Source organism: Mustela nivalis (genome assembly GCF_964662115.1).
Source record: "Mustela nivalis genome assembly, chromosome: 5".
Taxonomy (NCBI): domain Eukaryota; kingdom Metazoa; phylum Chordata; class Mammalia; order Carnivora; family Mustelidae; genus Mustela; species Mustela nivalis.
In genome coordinates, this window is record NC_139024.1 from 110,550,444 (window position 1) to 110,577,013 (window position 26,570).

Below are 26,570 nucleotides of genomic sequence, written 5' to 3' on the forward strand. Positions count from 1 at the left end.
TGCATTCTAAAATCCACCCAAGTTAATTTTCATGTAGGGTGTGATATGGACCAAAGTTCATTTTTACATGGATATCCATCATACCAAGAATTACATTCAGTGTGATCTTAAAGTCATGTGTAAATACAAATGAGCTGGTACAGCCAAAGCAACTCTGAAAAACAACCAAACAAAACCTGAAGGCTAATACTACCTGATTTCAACATTTATCATAAACTATCAAGAAAATTTAATATTCACATGAGGATAGACAAATAAACGGAAAAGAATAAAGTCCAGAAGTAACTCCACAAATACATGACAACTTATTTTCAAGAGAGGTACACAAATAATTCAGCAGAATTATGTATGGGTTTTTATTTTTTCAACAAAACTCCTGGAACAATTAGATATTCCTGTAAAAAATAATTTTAATCCATATCTCCCACATTATCCATAACATTTACACTTATCCATTTACATTTGTCTATAACTAAATTTATTTGTAAACTCAGATATGACAATAAAAGAAGAGTTCATTAAAAAATGTTGGTATATTATAATTTATCAAGTCCCTATGAGATCAAAGTAATTGAGCAAATAACTTGACATAATAGGTAGTGTTTTTTGACCCTGTGAAAGTCACCTATGTCCTCTGAGCTGGTGATTTATCATCACTAAATGGGGATGAGAATACCCACCTCATAAGGTTATTGCTAGAATAAAATGAGCCCTTGCTATAGCACTTGGCACAAGTCTGGCATATAATAAGGGGTAGAGAACAAAAGCTAGTGTATTATTGATGGTAGCTATTGAAATATTAGTAATATTAATATCTACCTGCATTGTGAATAAAATGGACTGATTCTGTAAAAGGGTTTCATTACTTACCTGATGTAGTATTTTGAATACCAAAGCACTACAATACTGTTTGGAAGAACATTAACTTTTGGTTTAGATATGAAATTAGTCTCACCAAAGAATGAGTACTAGAAAAATCTTAAATGTAATCTAATGTCCATTTATCTTTTTTCCTTTGGTTGAGATTGCATTTACTTTTGCATTGGACCAGAATGATTTATTGTATTTTCAAAGAAATTTCTAGAGAAGTCCTGTTGGCTTTGTTTTTTAATCCTTTTTGCTTTCGAACTTATCCAAACACTGGGAAACAATCTGAATGCATTTACTTTCTAACAACCTCTGATGTCAAATCAGTTTTAATTATAGCTTAAATCTTTAATACTGTAGTTTTGTAGTTACTCATACTCTTCTGAATGAGGAAAAAGAGAACAGCTGGTTACTATTGTCAAATTTCTTTTGTTTGGGATTTATTATGTATGCAACTTTTGAGTATTTTTCTTTTTCCTGTCTGCATACACAATTTCCACTGGTTTTTTTGGAGAATGGTAGAATTTGCAATGGAGAGAGGTCTTAGAACTCACCTAGTTCTAACATATAACCTGATGAATTGATTCCAGTTAAAATATTAATCATCCTCTAGCATTTCTTATGCATTCCTTGTGTGAATTGCCTGATTTTTTTATGCTCAGTTACCAGTTGGATATTATTCTTTTTCTTATAAATGATAAAAACTCTTTGCATAGTAATGATGTTAACTACTAAACCACCATCTGATACTTTTCCCTATCTTGTCATTTGTCTTTTAGTTTAGTTTATAATATTTTTGCCTTATAAGTTTATAATTAATATTTTGTCAAATATATTTTTCCTATTCTCAATTTCTTCTTTTTGTCCCTTCTTTAGGTTCATCTTACTCATCACGAGCTCTGACCTATGTTCACTTATATTTTTTTCTCTTACCTTAATATTTTTATTTTTAAGGGTAACCTATCCAGAATTAGTTTTAGTGCTGGATTGTGTATTTAAACCTAATGAAGTTCATGTTGTTTATTATGGCATATAGTTCCAGTCTGTTGTAACATTTCATATCATGAATCTGTTGCATATATAATGATAGTGTGTAATATATCAGTGGTTCTGATATATTTTACCTCCTATTAAAAATTTGGCACTATCTAGAATTATTTTTATTTGTCAGGACAGAGGGTAGACAGGGTAAGAAAGAGACTGAACACTGGCTTCTAGTAAACAGAAGCCAGGGATGAGGTTAAATATCCTACAATGGACAGGTTACCTCTCATAACAAAGAATTGTCAATAATGTCAAGTGAAGAGACCTTACAAGTGAAGGAGAGGGATAAATCCTTTGGTACCATGCTTCTCCCTGCTATGTTCTCACCAATAGTAGTATTTCCTAGGCTGTATTTCTGTTTACTACTCTGAGGGACACCAGAAGAGACTTTGCCAACTGTTTTGCAGAAATCCAGATATACATTTCATTTTTTATCATCCTGAACTGTTTCAAAAGTCAATGAAATGAGTAGTTTCAGAGCATAGACAACGGAGCCATGCTGCCTAAGCTGAAACAGGTTCTGCCGCTTAGTTGTGTGACCTTGAGCAACTTATATAACCTCTCTGTCTTCAGTTTCCTCATCTGTAAAATGAGAGTAATAGTCCTATCCTGGATTCTCACAGAATTACAAGATGCTTAAAACAATGCTTGACATGTAGTAAACATTATAGGATTTGGTAACAATGATAGTAAAGTAAGTGACTTGGTTTTTGTGAAACTTGTTTGACCACAGTGACCTGTACTTGCTTCTTAATGTAATTAAACTTTTTACAGTCCATTGCAGATTTTTGCCAGTGATCGAATTGAAGCACCATGTTTCTTCTTTAGCCTTCTGCCACATCTCTTTTCCTCTCGCCATGCAGCATAAACCCCATCAGATTATCAACACTGTTCTCTCTATAGGTATTATTTAAATTATTTAACTTTTATTACCATAGTCAGGCTTGCAGATTTCCTTATAAGCACATCTCTTTTTAAAGTATTTATTAACATATAATGTACTATTTGCCCCAGGGGTACAGGTCTGTGAATCCTCAGGCTTACACAATTCACAGCACTCACCAAATCACATACCCTCTCCAGTGTCTATATCCCAACCATCCTTTACATACCCCCTCCCCCAAGCAACCCTTAGTTTGTTTTGTGAGATTAAGAGTCTCTTACATTTTGTCTTTTTCAAATTCTTCATATCAGGGAGATCTGTGATTATTGTCTTTCTCTGATTGACTTATTAAGCTCAGCATAATACCCTCTAGTTCTATCTATGTAGTTGCAAATGACAAGATTTCATTTCTTTCGATGGCTGCATAGTATTCCATTGTATATATTACCACATGTTCTTTATCCATTCATCTGTTGATGGATGTGTGGGCTCTTTCTAGTTTGGCTATTGCGGACACTGCTGCTATAAACATTCAGGTGCATGTGCCCCTTTGGATCACTACATTTGTATCTTTAGGGAAAATACCCAGTAGTGTGATTGCTGGGTCATAGGGTAGCTCTATTTTAATTTTTTTGAGGATCCTCCATACTGTTTTCCAGAGTGGCTGTACCTGCTTGCATTCCCACCAACACTGTAGGAGGGTTACCCTTTCTCCACATCCTCTCCAACATTTGTCATTTCCTGACTTGTTAATTTTAGCCATTCTGACTGGTGTGAGGTGATATCTCATTGTGGTTTTGATTTGTATTTCCCTGATGCCTAGTGATGTCGAGCACTGTTCATGCGTCTGTTGGCCATCTGGATGTCTTCTTTGCAGAAATGTCTGTTCATGTCCTCTGCCAGTTTCTCGACTGGATTATTTGTTCTTTGGGTGTTGAGTTTGCTAAGTTCTTTATAGATTTTGGATACTAGCCCTTTAACTAATATGTTGTTTGCAAATATCTTCTCCCATTATGTCAGTTGTCTTTTGGTTTTGTTGACTGTTTCCTTTGCTGTGCAAAAGTTTTGATCTTGATGAAGTCCCAATAGTTCATTTTTGCCCTTGCTTCCCTTGTCTTTGGTGATGTTTCTAGGAAGAAGTTCCTGCGGCTGAGGTCGAAGAGGTTGCTGCTGCCTGTGTTCTCCTCAATAATTTTGATGGATTCCTTTCTCACACTGAGGCCCTTCATCCATTTTGAGTCTATTTTTGTGTGTGGTATAAGGAAATGGTCCAGTTTCATTTTTCTGCATGTGGCTGTCCAGGTTTCCTAACACCATTTGTTGAAGAGACTGTCTTTTTTCCATTGGACATTCTTTCCTGCTTTGTCAAAGATTAGTTGACCATAGAGTTGAGGGTCTATTTCTGGGCACTCTATTCTGTTCCATTTATCTATGTGTCTGTTTTTGTGCCAGTACCATACTGTCTTGATGATGACAGCTTTTAATAGAGCTTGAAGTCTAGAATTGTGATGCCACCAACTTTGGCTTTCTTTTTCAATACTCCTCTGGCTATTTGGGGTCTTTTCTGGTTTCACATAAATTTTAGGATTATTTGTTCCATTTCTTTGAAAAAAATTGATGGTATTTTGATAGGGATTGCACTAAATGTGTAGATTGCTTTAGGTAGCATGGACATTTTCATAATATTTGTTCTTCCAATCCATGAGCATGGAACATTTTTCCATTGCTTTGTGTCTTCCTCAATGTCTTTTATGAGTACTTTATAATTTTCTGAGTACAGATTCTTTGCCTCTTTGGTTAGGTTTATTCCTAGGTATCTTATGGTTTTGGGTACAATTGTAAATGGGATCGACTACTTAATCTCTCTTTCTTCTGTCTTGTTGTTGGTGTAGAGAAATACAACTGATTTCTGTGCATTGATTTTATATCCTGACACTTTACTGTATGAGTTGTAGCAGGTTTGGAGTGGAGTCTTTTGGGTTTTCCACATAAAGTATCTCATCATCTGCAAAGAGTGAGAGTTTGACTTCTTTGCCAATTCAGATGCCTTTAATTTCTTATTGTTGTCTGATTGCTGAGGCTAGGATTTCTAGTACTATGTTGAATAGCGGTGGTGATGGTGGACATCTGTGCCAGTTCCTAACCTTAGGGGAAAAGCTCTCAGTTTTTCCCCATTGAGAGTGATATTCTCTATGGGTTTTTCATAGATGGCTTTGATGATATTGAGGTGTGTACCCTCCATTCCTACACATTGAAGAGTTTTGATCAAGAAAGGATGCTGTACTTTGTCAAAAGTTTTTTCAGCATTTATTGAGAGAATCATGTGGTTCTTGTTCTTTCTTTTATTAATGTATTGTATCACATTGATTGATTTGCAGATGTTGAACCAACCTTGCAGCCCTGGAATAAATCCCAGTTGGTCGTGGTGAATAATCCTTTTAATGTACTGTTGGATCTTATTGGCTAGTATTTTGGTGAGAATTTTTCACATCTATGTTCATTAAGGATATTGGTCTGTAACTCTCTTTTTTGACGGAGTCTTTGTCTGGTTTTGGGATCAAAGTAATGCTGGCCTTATAAAATGAGTTTGGAAGTTTTCCTTCTATTTCTATTTTTTGGAACAATTTCAGGCGAATAGGTATTAATTCCTTAAATGTTTGGTAGAATTCCCCTGGGAAGCCATCTGGTCATGGGCTCTTGTTTGTTGGGAGTTTTTTTTTTTTTTTTAAGATTTTATTTATTTATTTGACAGACAGATCACAAGTAGGCAGAGAGGCAGGCAGAGAGAGAGAGGAGGAAGCAGGCTCCCTGCTGAGCTGAGAGCCCGATGTGGGGTTCAATCCCGGAACCCTGAGTTCATGACCCGGGCTGCAGTTAGAGGCTTTAACCGACTGAGCCACCCAGGCACCCCTGTTGGGAGATTTTTGATTACTGCTTCAGTCTCCTTACTGGTTATGGTCTGTTCAGGTCTTCTGTTTTTTCTTGTTTCAGTTTGGTAGTTTAAACATCTCTAGGAATGCATTCGTTTCTTCCAGATTGTCAAATTTGCTGACGTATAGTTGCTCATAATATGTTTTTATAATTGCTTGTGTTTCTTATAATTTCTTATAATCATATTATTTGTGTTGGTTGTGATCTCTCCTCTTTCATTCATGATTTTATTTATATGGGTCCTTTCTCTTTCTTTTTGATAAGTCTGGCCAGGTGTTTATCAGTCTTATTAATTCTTTCAAAGAACAAGCTCCTAGCTTTCTTGATTTGTTCTATTGTTCTTTTAGTTTTTATTTCATTGATTTCTGCTCTGGTTTTTGTTATTTCTCTTCTCCTGCTGGGTTTAGGCTTGGCTTGCTGTTCTTTCTCCAGCTCCTTTGGGTGAAGGGTTAGGTTGTATATGTGAGAACTTTCTTGTTTTTTGAGAAAGGCTTGTATCGCTATATACTTTCCTCTCAGGACTGCCTTTGCTATGTCCCACATATATTTTTTAATATTTTATTTATTTATTTGACAGACAGAGATCACAAGTAGGCAGAGTGGAAGTCAGAGAGAGAGGGGGGAAAGTAGGCTCCCTGCTGAGCAGAGATCCCAATGCGGGGCTCAATCCCAGGACCCTGGGACCATGACCTGAGCCAAAGGCAGAGGCTTTAACCCACTGAGCCACCCAGGTGCCCCTATGTCCCACATATTTTGAACAATTGTGTTTTCATTATCATTTGTTTCCATGAATTTTTTCAATTCTTCTTTAATTTTCTGGTTGACCCACTCATTCTTTAGAAGGATGCTCTTTAGCCTCCATGTATTTGTATGTATTTGATTCATTCCATGTATTTGATTCATTCCAACTTTCCTCTTGTGATTGAGTTCTAGCTTCAGAGCATTGTGGTCTGAAAATATGCAGGGAATGATCCCAATCTTTTGGTACCGATTGAGACCTGATTCATGACCCAGGATGTGATCTATTCTGGAGAATGTTCCATGTGCGCTAGAGAAAAATGTGTATTCTGTTGATTTGAGATAGAATGTTCTGAAAATATCTGTGATGTCTATCTGGTCCAGTGTGTCATTTAAGGCCTTTATTTCCTTGTTGATCTTTTGCTTGCATGATCTGTCCATTTCAGTGAGGGGGGTGGGGTGTTAAAGTCCCCTACTATTATTGTATTATTGTCAATGTGTTTCTTTGATTTTGTTATTAATTGGTTTATATAGTTGTCTGCTCCCATGTTAGGGGCATAGATATTTAAAATTGTTCAATATTCTTGTTGGACAGACCCTTTGAGTATCATATGGTGTCCTTCCTCATCTTTTATTATAGTCTTTGGCTTAAAATCTAATTTATCTGATATAAGGATTACTACCCCAGCTTTCTTTTGATATCCATTAGCATGGTAAATTGTTTTCTGCCCCTTCACTTTAAATCTGGAGGTGTCTTTGGGTCTAACATGAGTTTCTTGTAGAGAGCATATTGATGGATTTTGGTTTTATTAATCCATTCTGATACCCTGTGTCTTTTGATTGGGGCATTTAGCCCATTTACATTCAGGGTAACTCTTGAAATATATGAATTTAGTGCCATAAGGTGACTGTTACGGTATATTGTCTCTGTTCCTTTCATTTCTACTACTTTCAGCTTCTCTCTTTGCTTAGAGGACCCCTTTCAATATTTCCTATAGGGCTGATTTAGTGTTTGCAAATTCTTTTAGTTTTTGTTTGTCCTTCAAGCCTTTTATCTGTCCTTCTATTTTCAATGATAGCCTAGCTGGATATAGTATTCTTGGCTGGATATTTTTCTCATTTAGTGCTCTGAATATATCATGGTTCTTTCTGGCTTCTCAGGTCTCTGTGGATAACTCTGTTGCCAATTTAATACTTCTACCATTGTATGGTACAGACTTTTTGTCCTGAGCTGCTTTCAGGTTTATTCTCTTTGTCACTAAGACTCATAAGTTTTACTATTAGATGATGGGGTGTGAACCTATTTTCATTGATTTTTGAGGCGTTTCTCTGTGTCTCCTGGTTTTGGATGCTTGTTCCCTTTGCCATATTAGGGAAATTCTCTAGTATAATTTACTCCAATATACCTTCTGTCCCTCTCTCTCTTTCTTCTTCTTCTGGAATCCCAGTTATTCTAATATTGTTTCTTTTTATGATATCACTTATCTCTTGAATTCTCCCTTCATGGTCCAGGAGTTGCTTGTCTATCTTTTGCTCACTTTCTTTATTCTCTGTCATTTAGCCTTCTGTATCACTAATTCCCTCTTCTGCCTCATTTATCCTAACAGCAAGTCTCCATTTTCAACTGCATATCATTAATAGCTTTTTTGATTTCAGCTTGGTTAGATTTTAGTTCTTTTATTTCTCCAGAAAGGGATTTATTTCTTCAGAAAGGGTTTCTTGAATATTTTCCATGCCGTTTTTGGGCCTAGCTAGCACCTTGAGAATCATCATTCTGAACTCTAGATCTGACATATTACCAGTGTCTGTATTGATTAGGTCCCTAGCCGTTGGTACTACCTCTTGTGCTTTCTTTTTTGTGGTGAGTTTTTCCACCTTGTCATTTTATCCAGATAAGAATATATGAACAAGAGAATAAAATACTGGAAGGGTAGCAAAGACCCCAGAAAAAGTGTATGCTAACCAAATCAGAAGAGACCCCGAATCAGGGGGAGAAGAAGGAGGATAAAAAGAAATTAAAAAAAAAAAAAAATATATATATATATATATATATATATATATATGTGTGTGTGTGTGTGTGTGTGTGTGTGTGTGTACATAGTGTACATATACATATATATTTTAGACTGGTGAATAGAATAGAGCTACATACTTGATTTGAGGTATATTTTGGACTCTTAGAAGAAACTACCTCCCAAAATTTTAAAGAAAGAAAAACTTATATATATATACAAAAATAAGGGTAAACATGATGAAGGGATGGAATAGAACTGTAAAGATGAAAATTTTTAAAAAAATTCTAAAAAAGTAATTGATAAGATAAATTGGTTGGAAAAAGAAAGAGAAAAAAATGAGGAGAGAATGTGCTTAGGCTGGAGACTAGATCAAAGCCATATGTTAGATTTAGGGTATATTTTGATCTATTAGCAGAAATTGTATCCAAAATTTTTTTACAAGGAAAAAAAAAAAACCCATATGTGTAGAAAAAAGCCTAAATACAATGAAGGATAAAATAAGACTATAATAATGAAGGTTTAAAAAGTTATTTTTTTAGAAATGTATTGTTAAGATAAACTAATTGCAAAACATTAAAAGAAAAAAGAGGAAAAGTTAAAAAAATAGAATAAGAAAAAAATAAAATTAAAAAAATTTAATCTAACTTTGCAAACTAAAGGATCATGGGGAGAAAGCCATGAATTCCATGCATTGTTTTCCCCTAGCTCTGGAATTTCACTGTTCTCCTTGATCAGTGAGCTTGGTCTTGGCTGAATGTTCTTGCTGATCTTTTGTGGGAGGGGCCTGTTGCAATGATTCTCAAATGTCTTTGCCTGAGGTGGAATTGCACTGCCCTTGCCAAGGGCCAGGCTAAGAAATCTGCTCGGGTTCACTCTTGGGAGTTTTTTTTTTTCCCTGAACGCTTTCCGTAGAGTTCTGAAGGGCCAGAATGGAATAAGGGCCTTCCAATCTTAGGCCTGGAGGAGCCAAGAGCTTGGGGCCCCACTCCTCAGCGCACCCTCAGAGGAAAGGGGTCAATCACTCCTGTCTCCCTGGTCTCTGGCCACACTCAGAGCTCACCCTGCCTGTGACTGAGTGTTTCTATCTCTGGCGCGCAGTTCCGTTTGGAGTCTCCAAACCCACCAGATTCCTGCCACGCTGCTCCTCCAGAGGAGGAGTGTGAATCTCCTCAGATCTGCCACTTGAGCAGTGGCCCAACTGTGCCTGAGATCATGGTTTAAAGTAACCCCAAGCTGAGCGCCCACTGCTTCCCCGCTCCAATACCTCGGAGCTCTGCCACACTAAGACATCCATGATCTTTCTGTGACCCCACGGGACCTGAGACCAAACTGTCCCCATGAGGGCTCCACCTCTGCTTAGCCTCTGGTCCCTCAGTGGATCAGGCTTCTAAAAGTTCTGATTTTGTGCTCCGGAGCTCCGCAGCTTGCTGGGAGCCGGCCCCTCCCTCCACAGTCTATCTTCCCAAGGCTTTGGATTCACTTCTCCACACATCCTACCTTTCAGAAAGTGGTTGACTTTCTGTTCCTAGAATTGCTGCTCTTCTCTTCTATCTCCTGTTGAGTTTGTAGGTGCTCAGAATGGTTTGATAACTCTCTCGCTGAACTCCTGGGATCTGATGTCATCTCAGTCTGCTACTCCTTCATCTTACCTCCACTCGCACATACCTCTTTAGAGTTCCTTTTTTTTTTTTCCCCTCCTGGGAATACCATTGATTTTGAATAAAGATTATATTCATTTTTAGTTACATTGTGAAAGTTAATGATGACATATCCATGGAATTAGATTTGTCACCTTGTGCCAAAAATTTGTTCTATTAACATGTGCTGAACACTTATGTGTCACCACATAGACACCATGTTGTGTCTTATCCCCTTACTAGACAGATATTTTCTTCTGTGCATTTCTGAGCTTCTTAATTCTTATTTGCTTTCTGTCCTATATGATATCCTCTGGAACAGCACTCTTCAGTGGAATTTTCTTTAATGATAGAATTGTTCTGATCTGTACAGTCCAATAGTGTAGGCACCAGTGAGCACTTGAAATGTGGCTAGGGCAACTGAAGAACTGAGTTTAGATTTTATTTAATCCTAATTAATTTAAATATAAATAGCTACCTGTGGCTGGTGGCTACCACATTGACTAGCACAGTTCTAGAGTATTTCCTTGCCCTTCCATTTTCAGTTTAAATTTTTCAGCTTTATTCTAACTTGAACCTATTTTACTGAATGTGTTTGTATACACTCTTGTCTATCCTACATATTATATATATCATATTCCAGTAATCAAGTCATTTTTACTTCATATCCTGTGTCCTCAAGAGAGTAATAATACATAGTCTTAGGTGATATAATAATAATACCTCATCTTAGATGATTTCAGTATTGTAATAATACATAGTCTTAGATGAATACATAGTCCTAGATGTAATAATAAATAGTCTTTGACTACATAATGTATTTTCTCATAAAGTCAGATGCTTGCTTTACTTTAGGTTTATTTTTTCTTGCTCATAAAAATAATAGTGTTCATTATAAGAAAAAACTGATAGAAGAGGGACAAAAGAATAAAGAAGAGGATAAAAAAATCATCCTAGTGACACAAAGCAGAGATTACTACAAATATTACCACATACACACATACACACACACACACACTGTTACATGATGGACCTGGCAACTTGGATGAGTTCTTTATATGCCTAATATATTCTTTTATTTTTAGACATTTTACTGATTATACAGATAATGTATATTTATTGCTTTAAAAAATTGAAAAGGAAGAACATAGTGAAGGAAAAAAAAAATCAGCCATGATCACAGAATCCATAGATTAACCACTTCTATTGTTCTGGTTTTTCTTCTTCCAGCATTTTTTTCTAAGACCCCTAGTAAGTGGATATATAAGTTGGTAGGCAAGTAGGGAAATAGATGGTATTTAATTGTTTCTGAATTGTGCTACACATGTGCAGCATTTGCCTCTAAAAGTATACATATTTCAGATGATAATCAAACAAAAATATATGTCACTGTGGATACGTATCATAAAAAATTGGTATAAGTGATCATTTTGAACATTTGTAACTTTAAAGTTAAAAAACAGGTATTTGTTAACATTTATTTGTTGAATTTGTCAATCCCTTAATTGTATCTTACTTTTTACATCATAAGGATTTTCCTGTAGTATAAAGTAAAATTTATAAACATGATTTTAATGGCTGTATTATATTCCATTTTATCTAAATACCATAATTTATTTAATCAGTTCCCTATTATTGTACATTTAGCATGTTTCTCTTTTCTACTGCTGTAAATAGCATTGCACCCTATAATTTAGTGCCTAAAACCTTTCATCTCTATTTCCCTAGGTTACATTCTTAGAAGCAGTATTACTGGGCAAAATTAAATGAACAGATTTAAGACTTTTGATATATATTGCCAAATTGCCCTCCAGAAAGTTCCTTGTTGCGTATAGAAGAAAATAAATAATCCCTGTTCTGTTTCTACCCTTTAATCATTTTTATACAGCTTTTCTTTGAACCTTTAAACTTCCCTTTGGTTTTAGGACTCAGAATTGTTTTTTAATAAATGTTTCTTTCAAGGGATTAGCAAAATAATCACATTGTTATAAATGCCCAACAATGTAACATTCTTATTTTTTCTTAGTAAAGGTTCTCAGGCTATAACATTTTTTCATTGTATAAATTGTTTCTTTCTAGGGTGAACAAGGAGAAAAAGGAGATCCAGGTCTGGCTGGCATTAATGGACAAAATGTAAGCCTAACTTTTTTTTTTTTTTCTAATATTCTGTTTATATTTTGCCACGGAAATATATTGACTGTCTAAGGGTAGTAGCATTTTACTATGCATGGAAGAACTAGCCACAATCAACGCAAAGTCAAGAATCAAGGCAGTTTTTTTTTGCGTGACTCTGTGTTTTTAGTGTCATTATGGTTCATTCCTTGGGTTTACATATTTTATATCCTGTCATCCTTAACAGTGCTTTCTTTTTTGTTGTTTCTGGATTGCATTTTTTCTGGTTTTCTTCTATCTTTATTCTTCTTACATACATTCTCATGTGGTCCGTGTTCTCACCCAGGGTTGCTCTTCATCTTATACCAAAGTTCCCTCTACATGGGTCTGCATGGGTGGGATTGCAATGATGAAAAGAAGGGGAGACGGGGAGGGGAGACCTGTAGTTCTGTCTCCCTCCCCTTCCACTGCACCAGGTCATCAGCCTCAGGGATACTATTGCCTGTAACATCCTGATGTCCTAGCATCTCTTCTTTCCCTTAGGATGACAGTCCCCACCCACCCCCCACACTCCCATTCCCTGAGCTTCACTTTGATTCTTATGATAAAACTTGAAAATTATCCTAAATCTGGGTTTTTCTCTGAAATATAGACTAATCTGTTCATCAAAATCACCATTTACTATAGCTACATTAACTTTGCTAGGGAAAATGACCACCATGAGAATTACTTTTTCCCACAGTTTCCTTTTTCACTTGCATAAAAATGTTTTAGAAAAGTTCTAAAGTGCTACACTACACCACTTGTTTTATGGGTCTAAAAAAAAAAAGGAAACTAGATCTGGTCCCCTTATGCATTAAAGATGTTGCAAAATCCATCTTGTATGCAGTAGATCACCATGGTGAGAAGGGAAGCTGATCACTATGGTCCCTGTGGCTTGTGGACAAAGAGGAATACCTGAGTGTGGGGAGGGGGGTTCTCCAAGAGAAATACCCTGGTAATTAACCCTATAGTCAACACTGCATTGAGGTTCTGACCCCCCACAACTTTACTCTCTTGTTACCGTCCTGAGAAGCTTCATTTATATATTTAATAAGATTCTCATTCTTATCCCTTTTCCTTTTGAAGTGATTTTTCTGTATGAGAGGATGGGGCCTGGTACCTAGGTTTGTAGCTGGAGGAAATCTCTGCATCTTCTCTAGCTCTTTACAATGCCTCAACACATCGGATGTCACAACTGTTGGTCCGTACACTTGAACTGGGCATCTGATTCACCTCCCTTCCCCACCAGTGGAGGTACCCGTTATCATAGTAAGAGTTCTGGAGTGGAAAACCAGAGCCCACTGTGTCACTAGCTGAGAACATCACTTCTATGTCTGTGAAGGATGGGCTTAGAGTAGAGTCTAAGGTCCCCATCATTATGATGTTCTATAATTTTATACAAAGAGATTATTAAGATTACAAACTTGAAAAGCATCCATTCAGGTTCTTGGAATTCCTGCTGCATGTAAGGAGTTGAAGAAATAACAAACAGAATACATCTGGAGCCAGAGTATGGAAGGTGCTGTGTACAAGGATGTTTGCTTTCCTTCCTCTAACAGAGGGGAGACATCCTCCAAGCTGTGTTTAAATGAAGATTAGTTTGACTGTCTGTTACACAAAATGGATAAAATTTGGGCCTTTGCCTTTGTTTTGTTTTGTTTTGTTTTTTTCCTATCATACCCTTCACAAGAGCAAAGAACATTTCTTGGAATCCCTAGTACTTAGTCAATATTTTCAAAGTTCCCAATAATTATTTGCCAAGCTTTAATTTTAAAAACTGAAGAAGTATAATAATAGTTTAAACTCTAAGTAATCAGAGCCTAAAGTAGGATAACAGGGATGGAAGGGAGTACATAGATAGTGATATTACAGTGGTAAAATATATGCAATTTGGCACTACATAGCATTAAAAACTCAAAAATAGCTCAAGAATTTGACCATTCATTATGGGAAGGATGTTAATTGTGAAAAATATAGTGGTATTGAAGGAAATTAATGATAGTGTTACAAAAGATAACCAAACTGCATTTATGTGGGCTCCCTGAGATAGAAGAACAAAACAAAGATATTTAGAAGTTCATTAAGATAACACTGGAGGGGCACGTGGGTGGCTCAGTGGGTTAAACATCTGCCTTCAGCTGAGGTCATGATCCCCAGGTCCTGGGAACAAGCTCTGCTTCCCCATCAGCTACCTGCTCAGCAAGGGCATCTGCTTCTTCCTTCTCTTTGCTTGTCTTCCCTGCTCGTGCTCTCTTGCTTTCTATCTCTGTCTCTGTCTCTCTCTCTCTCTCACAAATAAATAAATAAAAAATAATCTTTTAAAAAAATCTTTTTTAAAAAGATAACATTGTAGTTGAAATAGAGAGGAATTTATCCAAACACTTGAATAAAACTGGAAATTTGAGGGGTTGGACTCTGAAGTCTATCTACATTAACTTGGAGATTTGGAAATTATTCTTATGGCTCTGCAAGTAAGGTGGTTTGACTTTTTAGAAGTAATCAATTGATAAGTACATATATTTGAGTGCCTACTACTTGTCCAGATGTTCCAGCAGCCATTGTAAGGGTTCCAAACCTGAATAAGACCAACCTGTTGAGAGAACACATAGTGTAGTGGGCAGTGTGACCTTTCCTCTTGGAAAGGAACTTGGAAGAGTTCTTTGCATGCCCCCAAACACAGGGCTGTCATTTCATTAGTACCATCATTGTTTAATATAGTTCATTAGGTATATCATAAAGCAGGACAAACCACATTAACTTTTCTCACTTTGTTACTTAATTAATATGTAGATGATATTATTTTCCTTTCCTCAATTTTGCCGAAGATATTCAGAAGTCATGACTAAGGAGAAATAAGAAAAAGTAATGAAAATTCTCCTTTTCTTCCCTCTACTATCACTAGGAATAAAGAGTCAAATGCTCTATTACATCATTAGTGATGGAACTGTCAAAAATGTGTTATCATTCATAAACGATTTCCACAAGGAATTTGAAATGTGATCCTTACTCTAGCTTTATGGGCTAGCTAGAGCAGGGGTGGTAAAATCTTTGTTTTCAGAGGCAAGAAATAAAGACTTGGGACATTAGATGACTTTTTTTTTTTAAGAAAATGGTAAAATCAGCTTTTAACCCTCCATGTTTGACTATAAAGTCTCTTATTTTCCCACTAAATCATGACACAGTTGTCGTTGCCTATTTTTCAGTACTAAAATAAACTGCCTATGCAAATTAAAATCATTCAGCATTTATGACAGTTCACTCTGCCTTTCAATAAGCACAGGTACACATTCTTAGGGAATGAAGGGCATTATAATAGTGATTTCAATTTGAATTAAAGTCAAGCCATGATGGAGAGTCTAACTTCAGAAATATTCTGTTAGAATGCAGAGTGAATGAACTCAGTGGGCCAGCTCTCTCTAGCTAACTTTCCAAGGCAAAGAAAATTGGAAGAATTTAATATTCCTACTAAATGAATCCAAAAGCCCTTTTAAATGGTCTTTATTCTTGTATATTACAAATATCTTGATGTAAGTGTATCTTTTACTAATTTTTTCTGTGCCAGCTTTTTCAAAAAATAGGCAAACTCACTTTGGAAAAATGTAAACCTGATTTACAGGGAAATATTCAGCAGTTCAGTCTTTCTCAGTGGGACACTATTTGCATTTTGGGTAAGACAGTTCTTTGTTATATGGGACTGTCTTGCAAAAACAGAATGTTTAACACCCCAAAGGCTCACCAACTAATGTAGCAGTTTTTAATCATTAGGACCAAAAAAAAAAAAAAAAAAATTGCTCTTATGTCTTTCTAAAAACATCCTTGGTAGTGTATATGTATGTAAACTTTGGATTGATCTTCAAGGTATTAGAGTATTGGACTAAAGTTATTGAACTAAATACATGTTCCTATTTCCCTTATAGTGTAGGTAATGCATACCAAACATATTAAAATCGTATAAAATTTGAATTTCTAGAATTTAGCCTTCAATATACCAAGACCTCAATTTTACACACATTTGAGTTTATAATTAAATGATTTTGATTGTGACCTACTGTGAGATATACTCAACAAATGCATCTTTTAACAGACTCGAGAGGGAATCTTATAAAGTTGTTAATGTAAGCTTTAAAAGTCAGACGTCCTGGGCTCAGATCCCAGCTCTGCCACTGCCTAACTGGCATACTACTCAGAACATGACTTACTCCCTTGGTGCCTCACCATTTTCATTTGCACAATGGGATGATAATGTTAATAACACTTCAGGGCTTTTTTTTGGTCTGTGTTTGAGGATAAACAGGGTTATGCGTAAAGCATTGAGAACAGTGTCTTGCATACAGTAAGAGCTGTGTAAATATTTACTGTTATTTGAAACTGAAAGACCCGCGGATCCCCTTACCCAAGAATTCAACACTGCCACAGGATGCAAACAGCAAGAGGTTCTTTATTGTAGCGTGGGCGCCTGTGGTGGTCAGCAGCTCTTGCTAGCTGAGCACACCAGGCTGGGGTGGTGCAGGATTCTTATAGTCAGGTACAAACAAGTCCCAGATGGGACGGGGCCGATTGGCTGATAATTTGAACATTTGAAAAAAGGCATACTTGGTGTTAGCGGATTGGCTTTGGAAGACCCCCGCGTGCGAAGAAAAAGGCGGGAAGGGGAAACAAAGAGGGTAAGTTTGACCTTATTACTCAGCCGAAAGACATCCTGTCTACGTGACTATGCAGCCCCCTATCTACGTGACCTACGTGACCATGCAGCCCCCTTGCCTGCGTGACCGTGCCTCGGCTATTAGGAGAAGGTATCTTGTTCAAACAGGAGACAAGTGTCATGCCCTAAAAGCCAAGCAGTTACAGAAAGGCAAAAGAGCAGTTACATTGAATTCAACCCTGGGGGAAGGGTCTTTTCATTGCAAGGGGAGGAGGGGTACTCTTACACAACAAAAGAGCAGTTAATTAGTTAACGATGGGGGGGGGCGTCTTTCAAAACTGGGTTAAATAAAACACAATTATCTCTAATAAAAATATCATTTCGTTTGTTTTTTTGGTGAGGTTATATAATCTTAGGAAAGTTGATTTCAATCAATGAGTTTAGACTCTTCCTGTGCATTTTTATTATTGTCTTTCATATATCCCTTATCAGTACAGCATCTGATGTTTTTAAAATAATCTTGTTAATCTCTTTATACCAGTGTAATCTTTATTATTAAATGCAAAAATATTGAAATCACAAAGCTGAGCTATCAGCTAGCGACAGCTGGTGCCATCACTAGGGAACAGGCTCCAGTCAATGGGAAGAGGAGGCGAAGAATTAATTGATGGTTAAAAATTTTTTTAGCAAATATTGTTTTGTTTAACAAATATTATATCTTCTGATTTTTAAAGATGCTACCTACCATGAGTAGTAGATATTCCAGGAAAATTAATTTCACAGTCTGCCTGCTTTTATAATTCTAGATATTCTACTGTCCTTCAGCTTTCATCTTGCCTTTAGATAAGAGTTCCTATCTCCACATAATGTGCAGAGTCAACTGCTGTGCTTTTGAGAGTCTTTATATACATGAATTTTATTGAGAACCTTGATAATAGATTCCCATCTTATTCAATATTGAGTTCATAGTCTGTTCCATTTGATTCGTTATGCTTTAGGGTGCGTGCTGCAGCTTTTCCTCCCCAGTACTCAATAACCATCGATAGCAGCACCAGTGTGACAGGAGGAGAAAAATTGCACTTGAGAAAAGCATTACTGATCTGTTTCTTAGAGCTTATTATGATGCCATGGCCTTAAAAACATTGTACTTTGTCAGAGGACATGAGTTACATGGGCCCACTTCAGTGGCCATAAAAGTAGAAGCTTGATAAATGTAGTACTTCTCAATTGCATTTTATCCTATGTGACTTAAAGCACAGTGGTTCCAAATCCATCAAACTGAGTACAAACCTGAACAGAATGAACTATTAATTATCCCTTAAACTTGGACTTGAAAAGTAAAAGCAACATTTATTAAGTACCTACAGGTACTGAGTGCTTTTATAACCTGTGATTCTCAGAATAAGCCTTCAAGGTAACTATTATTTATACCTATTTTATAGGGAAGCTTGAACAACTTAAGATTTTGCGTAAAATGCTGCTCTTTTCCTGACTCTCCTGAACTCTGCATCTCTGAATCTTGGGTACCTCCAATAGATGTAGGCCTCTCTGGGAACTGTTCCCTTCGCACTTGCTATATATTTCCATAATAGTATTCAGTATTCACATCAGCTTGTCTTTGGTTGCATTAGTCCCCATCTGCTTCCTGACCATGGTTGATTGAATCAGGGATGGTTAGCTGATTCATTTGTCAGTAAGTTCTTCCCAAAAATTGCAGTTAGGGTTAGTCTGTCAGGCAGGAATATTGAAAAAAATTAGTGTATTATTTTATGCCTAGAGATATTATTTTTATAACACGTAATGTGTGATGATTATGAATCATAGTAATAACTGGGACACCACTGTACCCAGAACTCAGTGTAATCTCATGCCCCACCCCAAAGTTAACATTTTCCTGAATGTTGTGTTTAATGTTGCCTTTTAAAACAATAACCTTTTCATATGCATATGTTCATAGAATATAGTGTTTAGTCCTTTTTAAAAATTATTTTTATTAACATTTAATAGTCTTTTTTTAAAGATTTTATTTATTTGTTTGACAGAGAAAGAGAGAGCAAGCACAAGCAGGGGGAGTGGCAGGCAGAAGAAGGAGAGGGAGAAGCAGGCTTCCTGCAGAGCAGGGAGCCCACAGAGGGCTTGATCCCAGGACCCCAGGATCATGACCTGAGCTGAAGGCAGTCGCTTAACCACTGAGCCACCCAGGTGCCCAGAACATAAAGTTTAGTCTTATATATTTGTAGATATTCAACAATATTTGTTGACTAAATGGATACTTGGTATCTTTCTCAGACATTTCTTCTTCATTTGTCTTTCTCTATTATATCAGGAAGCACAAAGAAAACATCCTTTTTAATAAACTTCTCAGTCCAGTAAATGGTTCAACATCCCATCACTTACTTAAGTCTTGGCACCGCCTTTTCTTTGCCCCCTTTTCCAACATATCTCCATGTCCTGCTTCCCAGTATGTGCAATCTCTGACCCTGCTCTCTATCTCCAGTGTCACCCCCACACCCCAGCCATCCTGTGCTCTTGTCTGGAACACTGTGACAGTCCCTTTTCTGCTTCCACTCTTGCTGCCTACAGTCTATTTTCACATTGTGGCCAAAGTGATGTTTTTTGAAACAAGGTCACATCATGGCCTTTCTCTGCTTGGAACATTTAAGTAGTTTCCCCATTCCACTTAACAACAGAAAAACCAGCCTCCTTACCATGGCCTCTAGTTCTCTATGTGCATTGACCTCTGCCTGAACTTGATTTGATCTCCTGTTCCTTGTCTGCATGTTCATGACATTCTGCTCACCCTAGGAGCTTTGGTGCTTGCTGTGCTTTCTAACCTCAATATTTTTGCCCTGGATCATTGCATGCCTGGATCCTTTGAAACAACAAATGTCCCCTCCACACAGAAGCGGTTTCTTATCACCCCAATTGAAATAGCAGCTCTGTCCCTCTTCTTATCACATTCAGCCTGTTGTCCTGTTTATCAGCAGGACAACCCTCCTCTCATAATAGGAGTTCCCTGAGGGCAGGAATCTTGACCCTGTTAGGGAAAAACTACTCTCACACTTATTTAAAATTTTACAATAATGAACATTATATTAAAATTTTGTTCACACTGATTCGAAAAGGGGTATGCAGAAAGGGAGAGAAAAGGAGAGAAATTGAACTCAACTCCAGATACAACAAGGAGAGGGAGGGATACAGCCAATAGAGTGATGGGCTCAGTGAATGGAAAATAGTTGCTAAGAGGAGACCTCAAGGGTAGGATGTTTCTTGAGAAACTGACTTAATAGGTCAGAGATGAGGCGCCTGATCTGATATCAAGGGTGTGAGATTCTTTCTAAACTGATTAAGCTGAAAGACCCGTGGATCCCCTTACCCAACACTGCCACTGGATGCAATCAGCAAGAGGTTCTTTATTGTTACGCAGGCGCCTGCGGGTGGTCAGCAGCTCCTGCTAGCTGAGCACACCCGGCTGGGGTGGTGCCGGGCTTTTATGGACTGGTACAAACAAGTTTTGGGTGGGACGCAACTGATTGGTTGACAGAACTTTTGAAAAAGGCATACGTGGAGTTTGCTGATTGGCTTTGGGGACCCGCGCGTGAAGAGAGAGGCGGGAAGGGGGAACAAGCTGATTGGTTCTGAGGGCCCGCGCGCGGGAGGAGAGAGAACAAGAAGGGGGAAGGTAGGAATGCCATCATGGCGTCTTCTATTATTTCTATAAGCCAAGCAGTTACAGAAGGGCAAAAGAGCAATTAATAAGCAATTAATAACCTAATTTACGCCTAAAAGCCAGCGGTTCACAGAAAAGCAAACAAGCGGTTAGTTATCCTATCTATCTTCTAGGGGAGGGGTCTTTCAAAGCAAGAGTCTGCTAAAACTGGGCTAAGCAGGCCAAAGACAGAACAGGACAGAGGCCAAGCTTGAGGCCTAATGGAGAAAAGATTTCCTCAGAAGAGTGTGACTAAAGTTTGGATAAAGAGAGAGTTTTTGTCAACTTCTTGTTTTTGTACTTCTAAGTAGCACTGTCCAATAGAAATAGAATCTATTTAATGTAATACTTATATAGTATAATTCTAAATATGATATAATTTCAAGACAAATCTAGATATACTTTCCAGTAGCCATATTAAAAAAAGTAAAAATAGACATGTGAAACTAATTTTAATAATATATTAAATATATCCAAATATTGTCATTTTAATATATAATCAATATAAAAATTATTAATGAGCTATTTTACATTTTTTGTACTAGATATGGAAAATCTAATATGTTTTACATTCACAACACATCTCAATTCAGACGAGTCTCATTTTGCTTAGTTGGGAAGGAAAGGCTATTTCTTTTTTTTTTTTTTTTTAAGATTTTATTTATTTATTTTTTGACAGACAGAGATCACAAGTAGGCAGAGAAGCAGGCAGAGAGAGAGGGAGGAAGCAGGCTTCCTGCTGAGCAGAGAGCCTGATGTGCAGCTCTATCCCAGGACCCTGGGATCATGACCTGAGCCGAAGGCAGAGGTTTAACCCACTGAGCCACCCAGGTGCCCCAGGAAAGGCTATTTCAAATAATAAGAAAATATCACATATCAAATGTGATTTACTTTTTCACTCATCCTTTTTCTATAAATACTCTGAGGTAACAGTGAAAGACCCATAGCTATGAGTTTCATCCTGAAAAGTATTTCTATAGTTGTGAAGTGTTTTTTGCCATTCACATGCTGTTTTCATCCGTTAAATCTTTTCCCTTAAGGTGTAAGACGACGGTTTTCACATAACCTCTACAAGATTATTTTAAGTATCCAGTTTTCCTTCATTTCTTGAAATTTATCATGGGCTTCTATATTAAGTAGTTAAAGCTGCTGGCATTTGACATTGTTTATTGACTACAAAATGTCAGTGCCACAAGAGATGGATCCCTCAGCCAGGAAAAGTAAGATGTCTGGACATAGACTGTGCATTGTGTGGCTTCAGAATATTTCTTTTTTCCATGATTGTTCTTCCCTCACCCAATGTGTTAAATCAAGGATGAAGGAAGATATTTTTTTTTCTACTTGGCACACAGTCAGGATGTGTCTATCTAACTTTCTGTTTACACTGTGAAAACCTTCAACTGTAGAACGCCCCTGAAATCTATCACAGTGTTCCTGAGAGCTGTCATTTCTGAGTCTGGTCAACAAAATATCCACTGAAACACCCAAGAGTCCAGAAGATTCATGAACATATTTATCTGATACTCTATGTCTTATATAGTTTGATTAAATATCTTTATAAATCCAGGTTTAAAAAAATAGGAACTAGAGAACTAAAATACTTTAAAACAGGAAAGAGACTATGTTGTAGCTTCAGGCTGTGAGTGATAGGGAAAGAAGATATCCTTCATTTATTTTTCCTTCACAATTAGATTACTTGATAGATACATAAAAATGTTTTTTTATTTAATTCTTGAATTTTTTTGGCAAGCTTTATAAAGGCCAAATCAATGCTAAATCAAAGGTATTTACAACATCCACAAATTTAATCCAAAGTGGATACTTAAAAGCTCATATAGATCTAAATGATGTTCTCCCAGATGGTGAATTAATGTAATTTTAGCAGGAAGCAAAGTTGCACAAATATGCAGTATTCAGGACTCATGCTGATTTAATGTATCTGTACTTACCACAACGCAGATGTTGCTTATCATTTTAGTGCCAGTTGTCTCTCTTTCTCTCTATACTACAAACTGAAGAATGGGAGTTGGGAGTTCAGTAAATTATGATTTATTTTGTGACTAATGATTTGTTAGAAATTCAATCTTTCTGTGAATTGTATATAGAAATTACATTGGTTGTATTCTTCATACAGGGTTTAAAAGGTGACTTGGGTCCTCGTGGTCCACCTGGCCCCAAAGGACAAAAGGTATCGTATTCACCCTGAGACATGCCAGTTTTTCTTAAAAAAAACTCTGAGAATGTATGCGGTGACTTTTCTCTGATACGTTCTAACTGCCAAAAGTTAATTTTGTTAAAATTAACCAAAGGCTGTTATGTTAAAAGCATCTGAAGAAAAGCCTTTTGATTCATTTAATTAGTTTGAAGAGACTAAATGCACAACTGCTAGTTGACATTAATTTGTGTTTATAAGATTTCACTTTCTCTCCCTCACTTAACAGCATTAGCTATTCCATTGCCAAATTAGCAACTGTGCCTTGTATCAGGGAACTTTGCCAGTAGCACTGTACTGCTACCATAATGGTGAAGCAGGTGGCCTTTGGGGGGGAAGGAGGTTAACTTTTTAACTCAGTCTTGGTCTGAATGCTTCATTTCCTGCCATTTTTCTGTCATGCCATTTTATAATGATCTATTGGCTGTGACCTTGAAAAGAGATTTAGAAGTACTAAAAGCAAGAGCCATTCAGAATAAGGTCATTGGATGATCCCAATTTGATGAGAATTATATGTGCGGGTGTTTTCTACTGTATTTTGTTCTCTATTGTCAGCACATTTGGGAATCCTTGTCTGGCTTCAATATTTACCTCTCTGTTAAAATCTATCTTACAATTTGGTCCTCAGTGACCGAGTTAAGCTATGTTGATGTTCCTTAACGAGTATTGGCTATTTTTATTCAATTGTTCCAAAAAGTAATGATTACTCAATACTAAGCCTTAAATTTTGAGATGACTATGTTAGAGGAGTAAAGAAAAAGTTACAGAGATACTCTCAACATGAGAACGTATCTCCGAGCTTCATACTACAAGGTATAAGGTCTCCATAATGTCCACCTAAAAAGTCTTATAGCAATGATTTTTGATCTTAATGATTAAGAGTTCTTATTAAATAAATAGGAGTCCTGATATACAAAAAAGCATAGAGGCAATATATAAGACAGAAAATAGTAAATTTTTAGATGAGCCATTTTATAAAGATTTTTAAAAGCTTCTTAATATATCCACCTGGTAATTTGTATTCACTTAGGTCAGTGAAACAATTTTGGTATTTAAAAATACGTTATTATAGACAAAAACCTCTTAAAATTGACGGCAAATGCAACGTCAGTTTAGCAGAGCTTTGTAAGAGGCAATGGGACTGCTGCTTGCAGCTGGGAGGCATGAAGTGGGGAGATGCACTTATTATTTCTGCTGATCCTCATACTAACTTTGTCAGAAAAATTATCTGTCGTTGTGACACTTCCCAGCTGCTCCATTGGCAAGTAACCATATTTGAAGAGATATTCTTTCTAATTTTGGGTTAGTAGACAAAAGAATAGAAAATTAGATTATTTTAGCTTTTCAAAACAAGTTCTGCAGAAAGCATGGGGGTGCACAAGGTGGTATTTATATCATGAGAGTTTAAAGCACATGATACGTTTTTCATTGTGCAGAGACTCCTATCAAGATGAAATTCTATTTTCTCCTTCAGAATTTATCTATATATTGCTTCTGTTCATTCAGAACACTTATAAATAAAATGTGCAAGAAAAGATTATTAGTAACGGCAACTTTTAAAAATCTATTTTAGGGAGATACAGGACCTCCAGGACCACCAGCCTTAACTGTAAGTATTCCTGAGATCAGAATTCAAAATTGAAATATGTTATCCTCTTCATTATTCACACTACATCATGACTAAACCAAAATTTAAGCTTTAGGATATTTTGAGAAATGAAAGTGACCTTAGAGTAGATCTAGCCAAACCTCCAGATTTTAAAGATGGGGCAGCTGTGCCCACATCAGTGAAATACGTAACCCGAGGTCATACCAGTAGTTACGAGGAAAGTCTGGAGGCGGTGCCAGTCCTGAACAATTTTCTCTACCCTCCATATGGTTCATAATTGTGCCCCTAGAATGTTTGATTATACATTCTTAACAAGACATTTAAAGTTAATGGAAGCAGAGACTGTTCTACTTATTCTAAAAACTGTAAAAGAACAAAATAAACTATAATTGCCCAATGGATTAAAAACAGCTACCTGTTTAAACTGATTGTTCCATTCCCCAAAACCTGTCCAAGACAATTGCTTTTTCCCTTGTGATTAGCTTCTAAGATTTACAAGTGATAAAAGGCTGATATTTCTGTAACAGATTTATGAGAAAAGTTTCTAATGTGCACATAATGGGATTGTTCTCAATTAAATGGTTCATCATTTATTAAGCACTTAATCATAAATATATAATGACTTTATATTTGGATATAATTTACTGCTATAGATTTTCTTCATAAGACATTAAAGGCTCTCATTTAACTTAAAGGCTTGGTCTAACAATGACTAAGCTTAGTAGGAAAAAGGAAACTTTCTTAAATAAGATCACTTGTAGCCTGAGGTCTCTTGAGTTTTATGTTGATATTATCTAATGACATAAATTAAGACTTGAAATCATTGGTTTTCAGACCAATTCTGATCACAGAAGGTCAGGTTTAAAAAGAAATCTTCTAGCATCTGTGTTGAGCTCTTCCCAACAAGGCAGCACAGTAATCTCAACAACTGTGTGGCTTTGATAACGTTCATATTTATCTTTGTACTTGGAAATGTCATTCTGAACAATACCTTAATAATGTCTTATGCAAATAATTTTTGCAGTGCTTTCTTAAGGGACAAATATTTCTTTATAAATGAAAAAAATCTAAGGACTCAAACACATGACTTAGTTAGAAATAACCAAATTCCATTTACAATGGAATTCTGTGCTTGAAGCTTTTATTTTCAAAGTGGAAATGAAAACTATTTGAGAGGTGGTTTTAACTGCATATTAGTCAGCCTTTTTATACTTTGTGGAGTTTATTTTTAAAAATATTTGGCAGTGATTTAGACTTAAGCCTGCTTATTTTATTTAAGTCACATGCTTTCTTTTGTAAGTTCCATGTTCACCCACTCCACTTAGTTATCTGATTTCCTAGTCCTTTCTAACTTGTGTTTGAAGGGCAAAATGGAGTCTTTGTTTATCATTTCATCTGATAATGCAGTTTTGGCCTCTTACCCAGAAAACTGTATTGGGATAGATATATTTTATGGATTTTCTTTTTTTAAGAGGTGGAGAGGGAGAGTGCCTGTGCAAAGGGAGAAGGAGAGAAGGAATCGTAAGTAGGCTCCACATCCAGAGTAGAGCCCAAAACTAGGCTTGGCCTCATGACTTTGAGATCAGGACCTGAGCCAAAATCAAGAGTCGGACACTTAACCAACTGAGCCACCCAGGCGTCCCTATTTTATGGATTTTTAATAACAGTTATTGTCTTCCTACCAAATAACACCTTAAAGATGTCCCTGTACTCTTTAGCTGGCAGACACTGAGGGAGTACAAGTGAATTTGTACATAAAAATATAACAAGGCAAAGCCACTGTGAAATGAACTGTTTTATTTCATAGTTAAATATTAGCATTATTTGGATATTACTAGTTTTATGCTTATGTCATAACTTTATTAACATTATCAACTGTTTAAAAATGGGCAGAGACCTGAATAGACATTTTTCCAAAGAAGACATACAGATGCCCAACAGACACATGAAAAGATGCTCAACATCACTCATCATCAGGGAAGTACACATCAAAACCACGATGAGATACCACCTCAGACCGGTCAGAATGGCTAAAATTAACAACATAGGAAACAACAGTTGTTGGTGAGGTTGTGGAGAGAAGGGAACCCTCTTACACTGTTGGTGGGAATGCAAACTGGTGCAGCCAC

The 26,570-nt window shown here is 36.6% G+C and overlaps 1 protein-coding gene across 4 annotated transcripts in view; it reads left to right on the top strand.

The window, feature by feature from the left end:
* COL19A1 (collagen type XIX alpha 1 chain) overlaps positions 1-26,570 on the top strand; it is a 332,336-nt gene that overhangs the window by 131,755 nt on the left and 174,011 nt on the right. For all 4 annotated transcript variants that reach the window (XM_082731306.1, XM_082731307.1, XM_082731309.1 and 1 more), the window contains 3 exons: positions 12,195-12,248; positions 22,755-22,808; positions 24,406-24,441. In XM_082731306.1, coding sequence (XP_082587432.1) covers positions 12,195-12,248; positions 22,755-22,808; positions 24,406-24,441 — 144 coding nt within the window. The remainder of the gene's footprint in view (positions 1-12,194; positions 12,249-22,754; positions 22,809-24,405; positions 24,442-26,570) is intronic.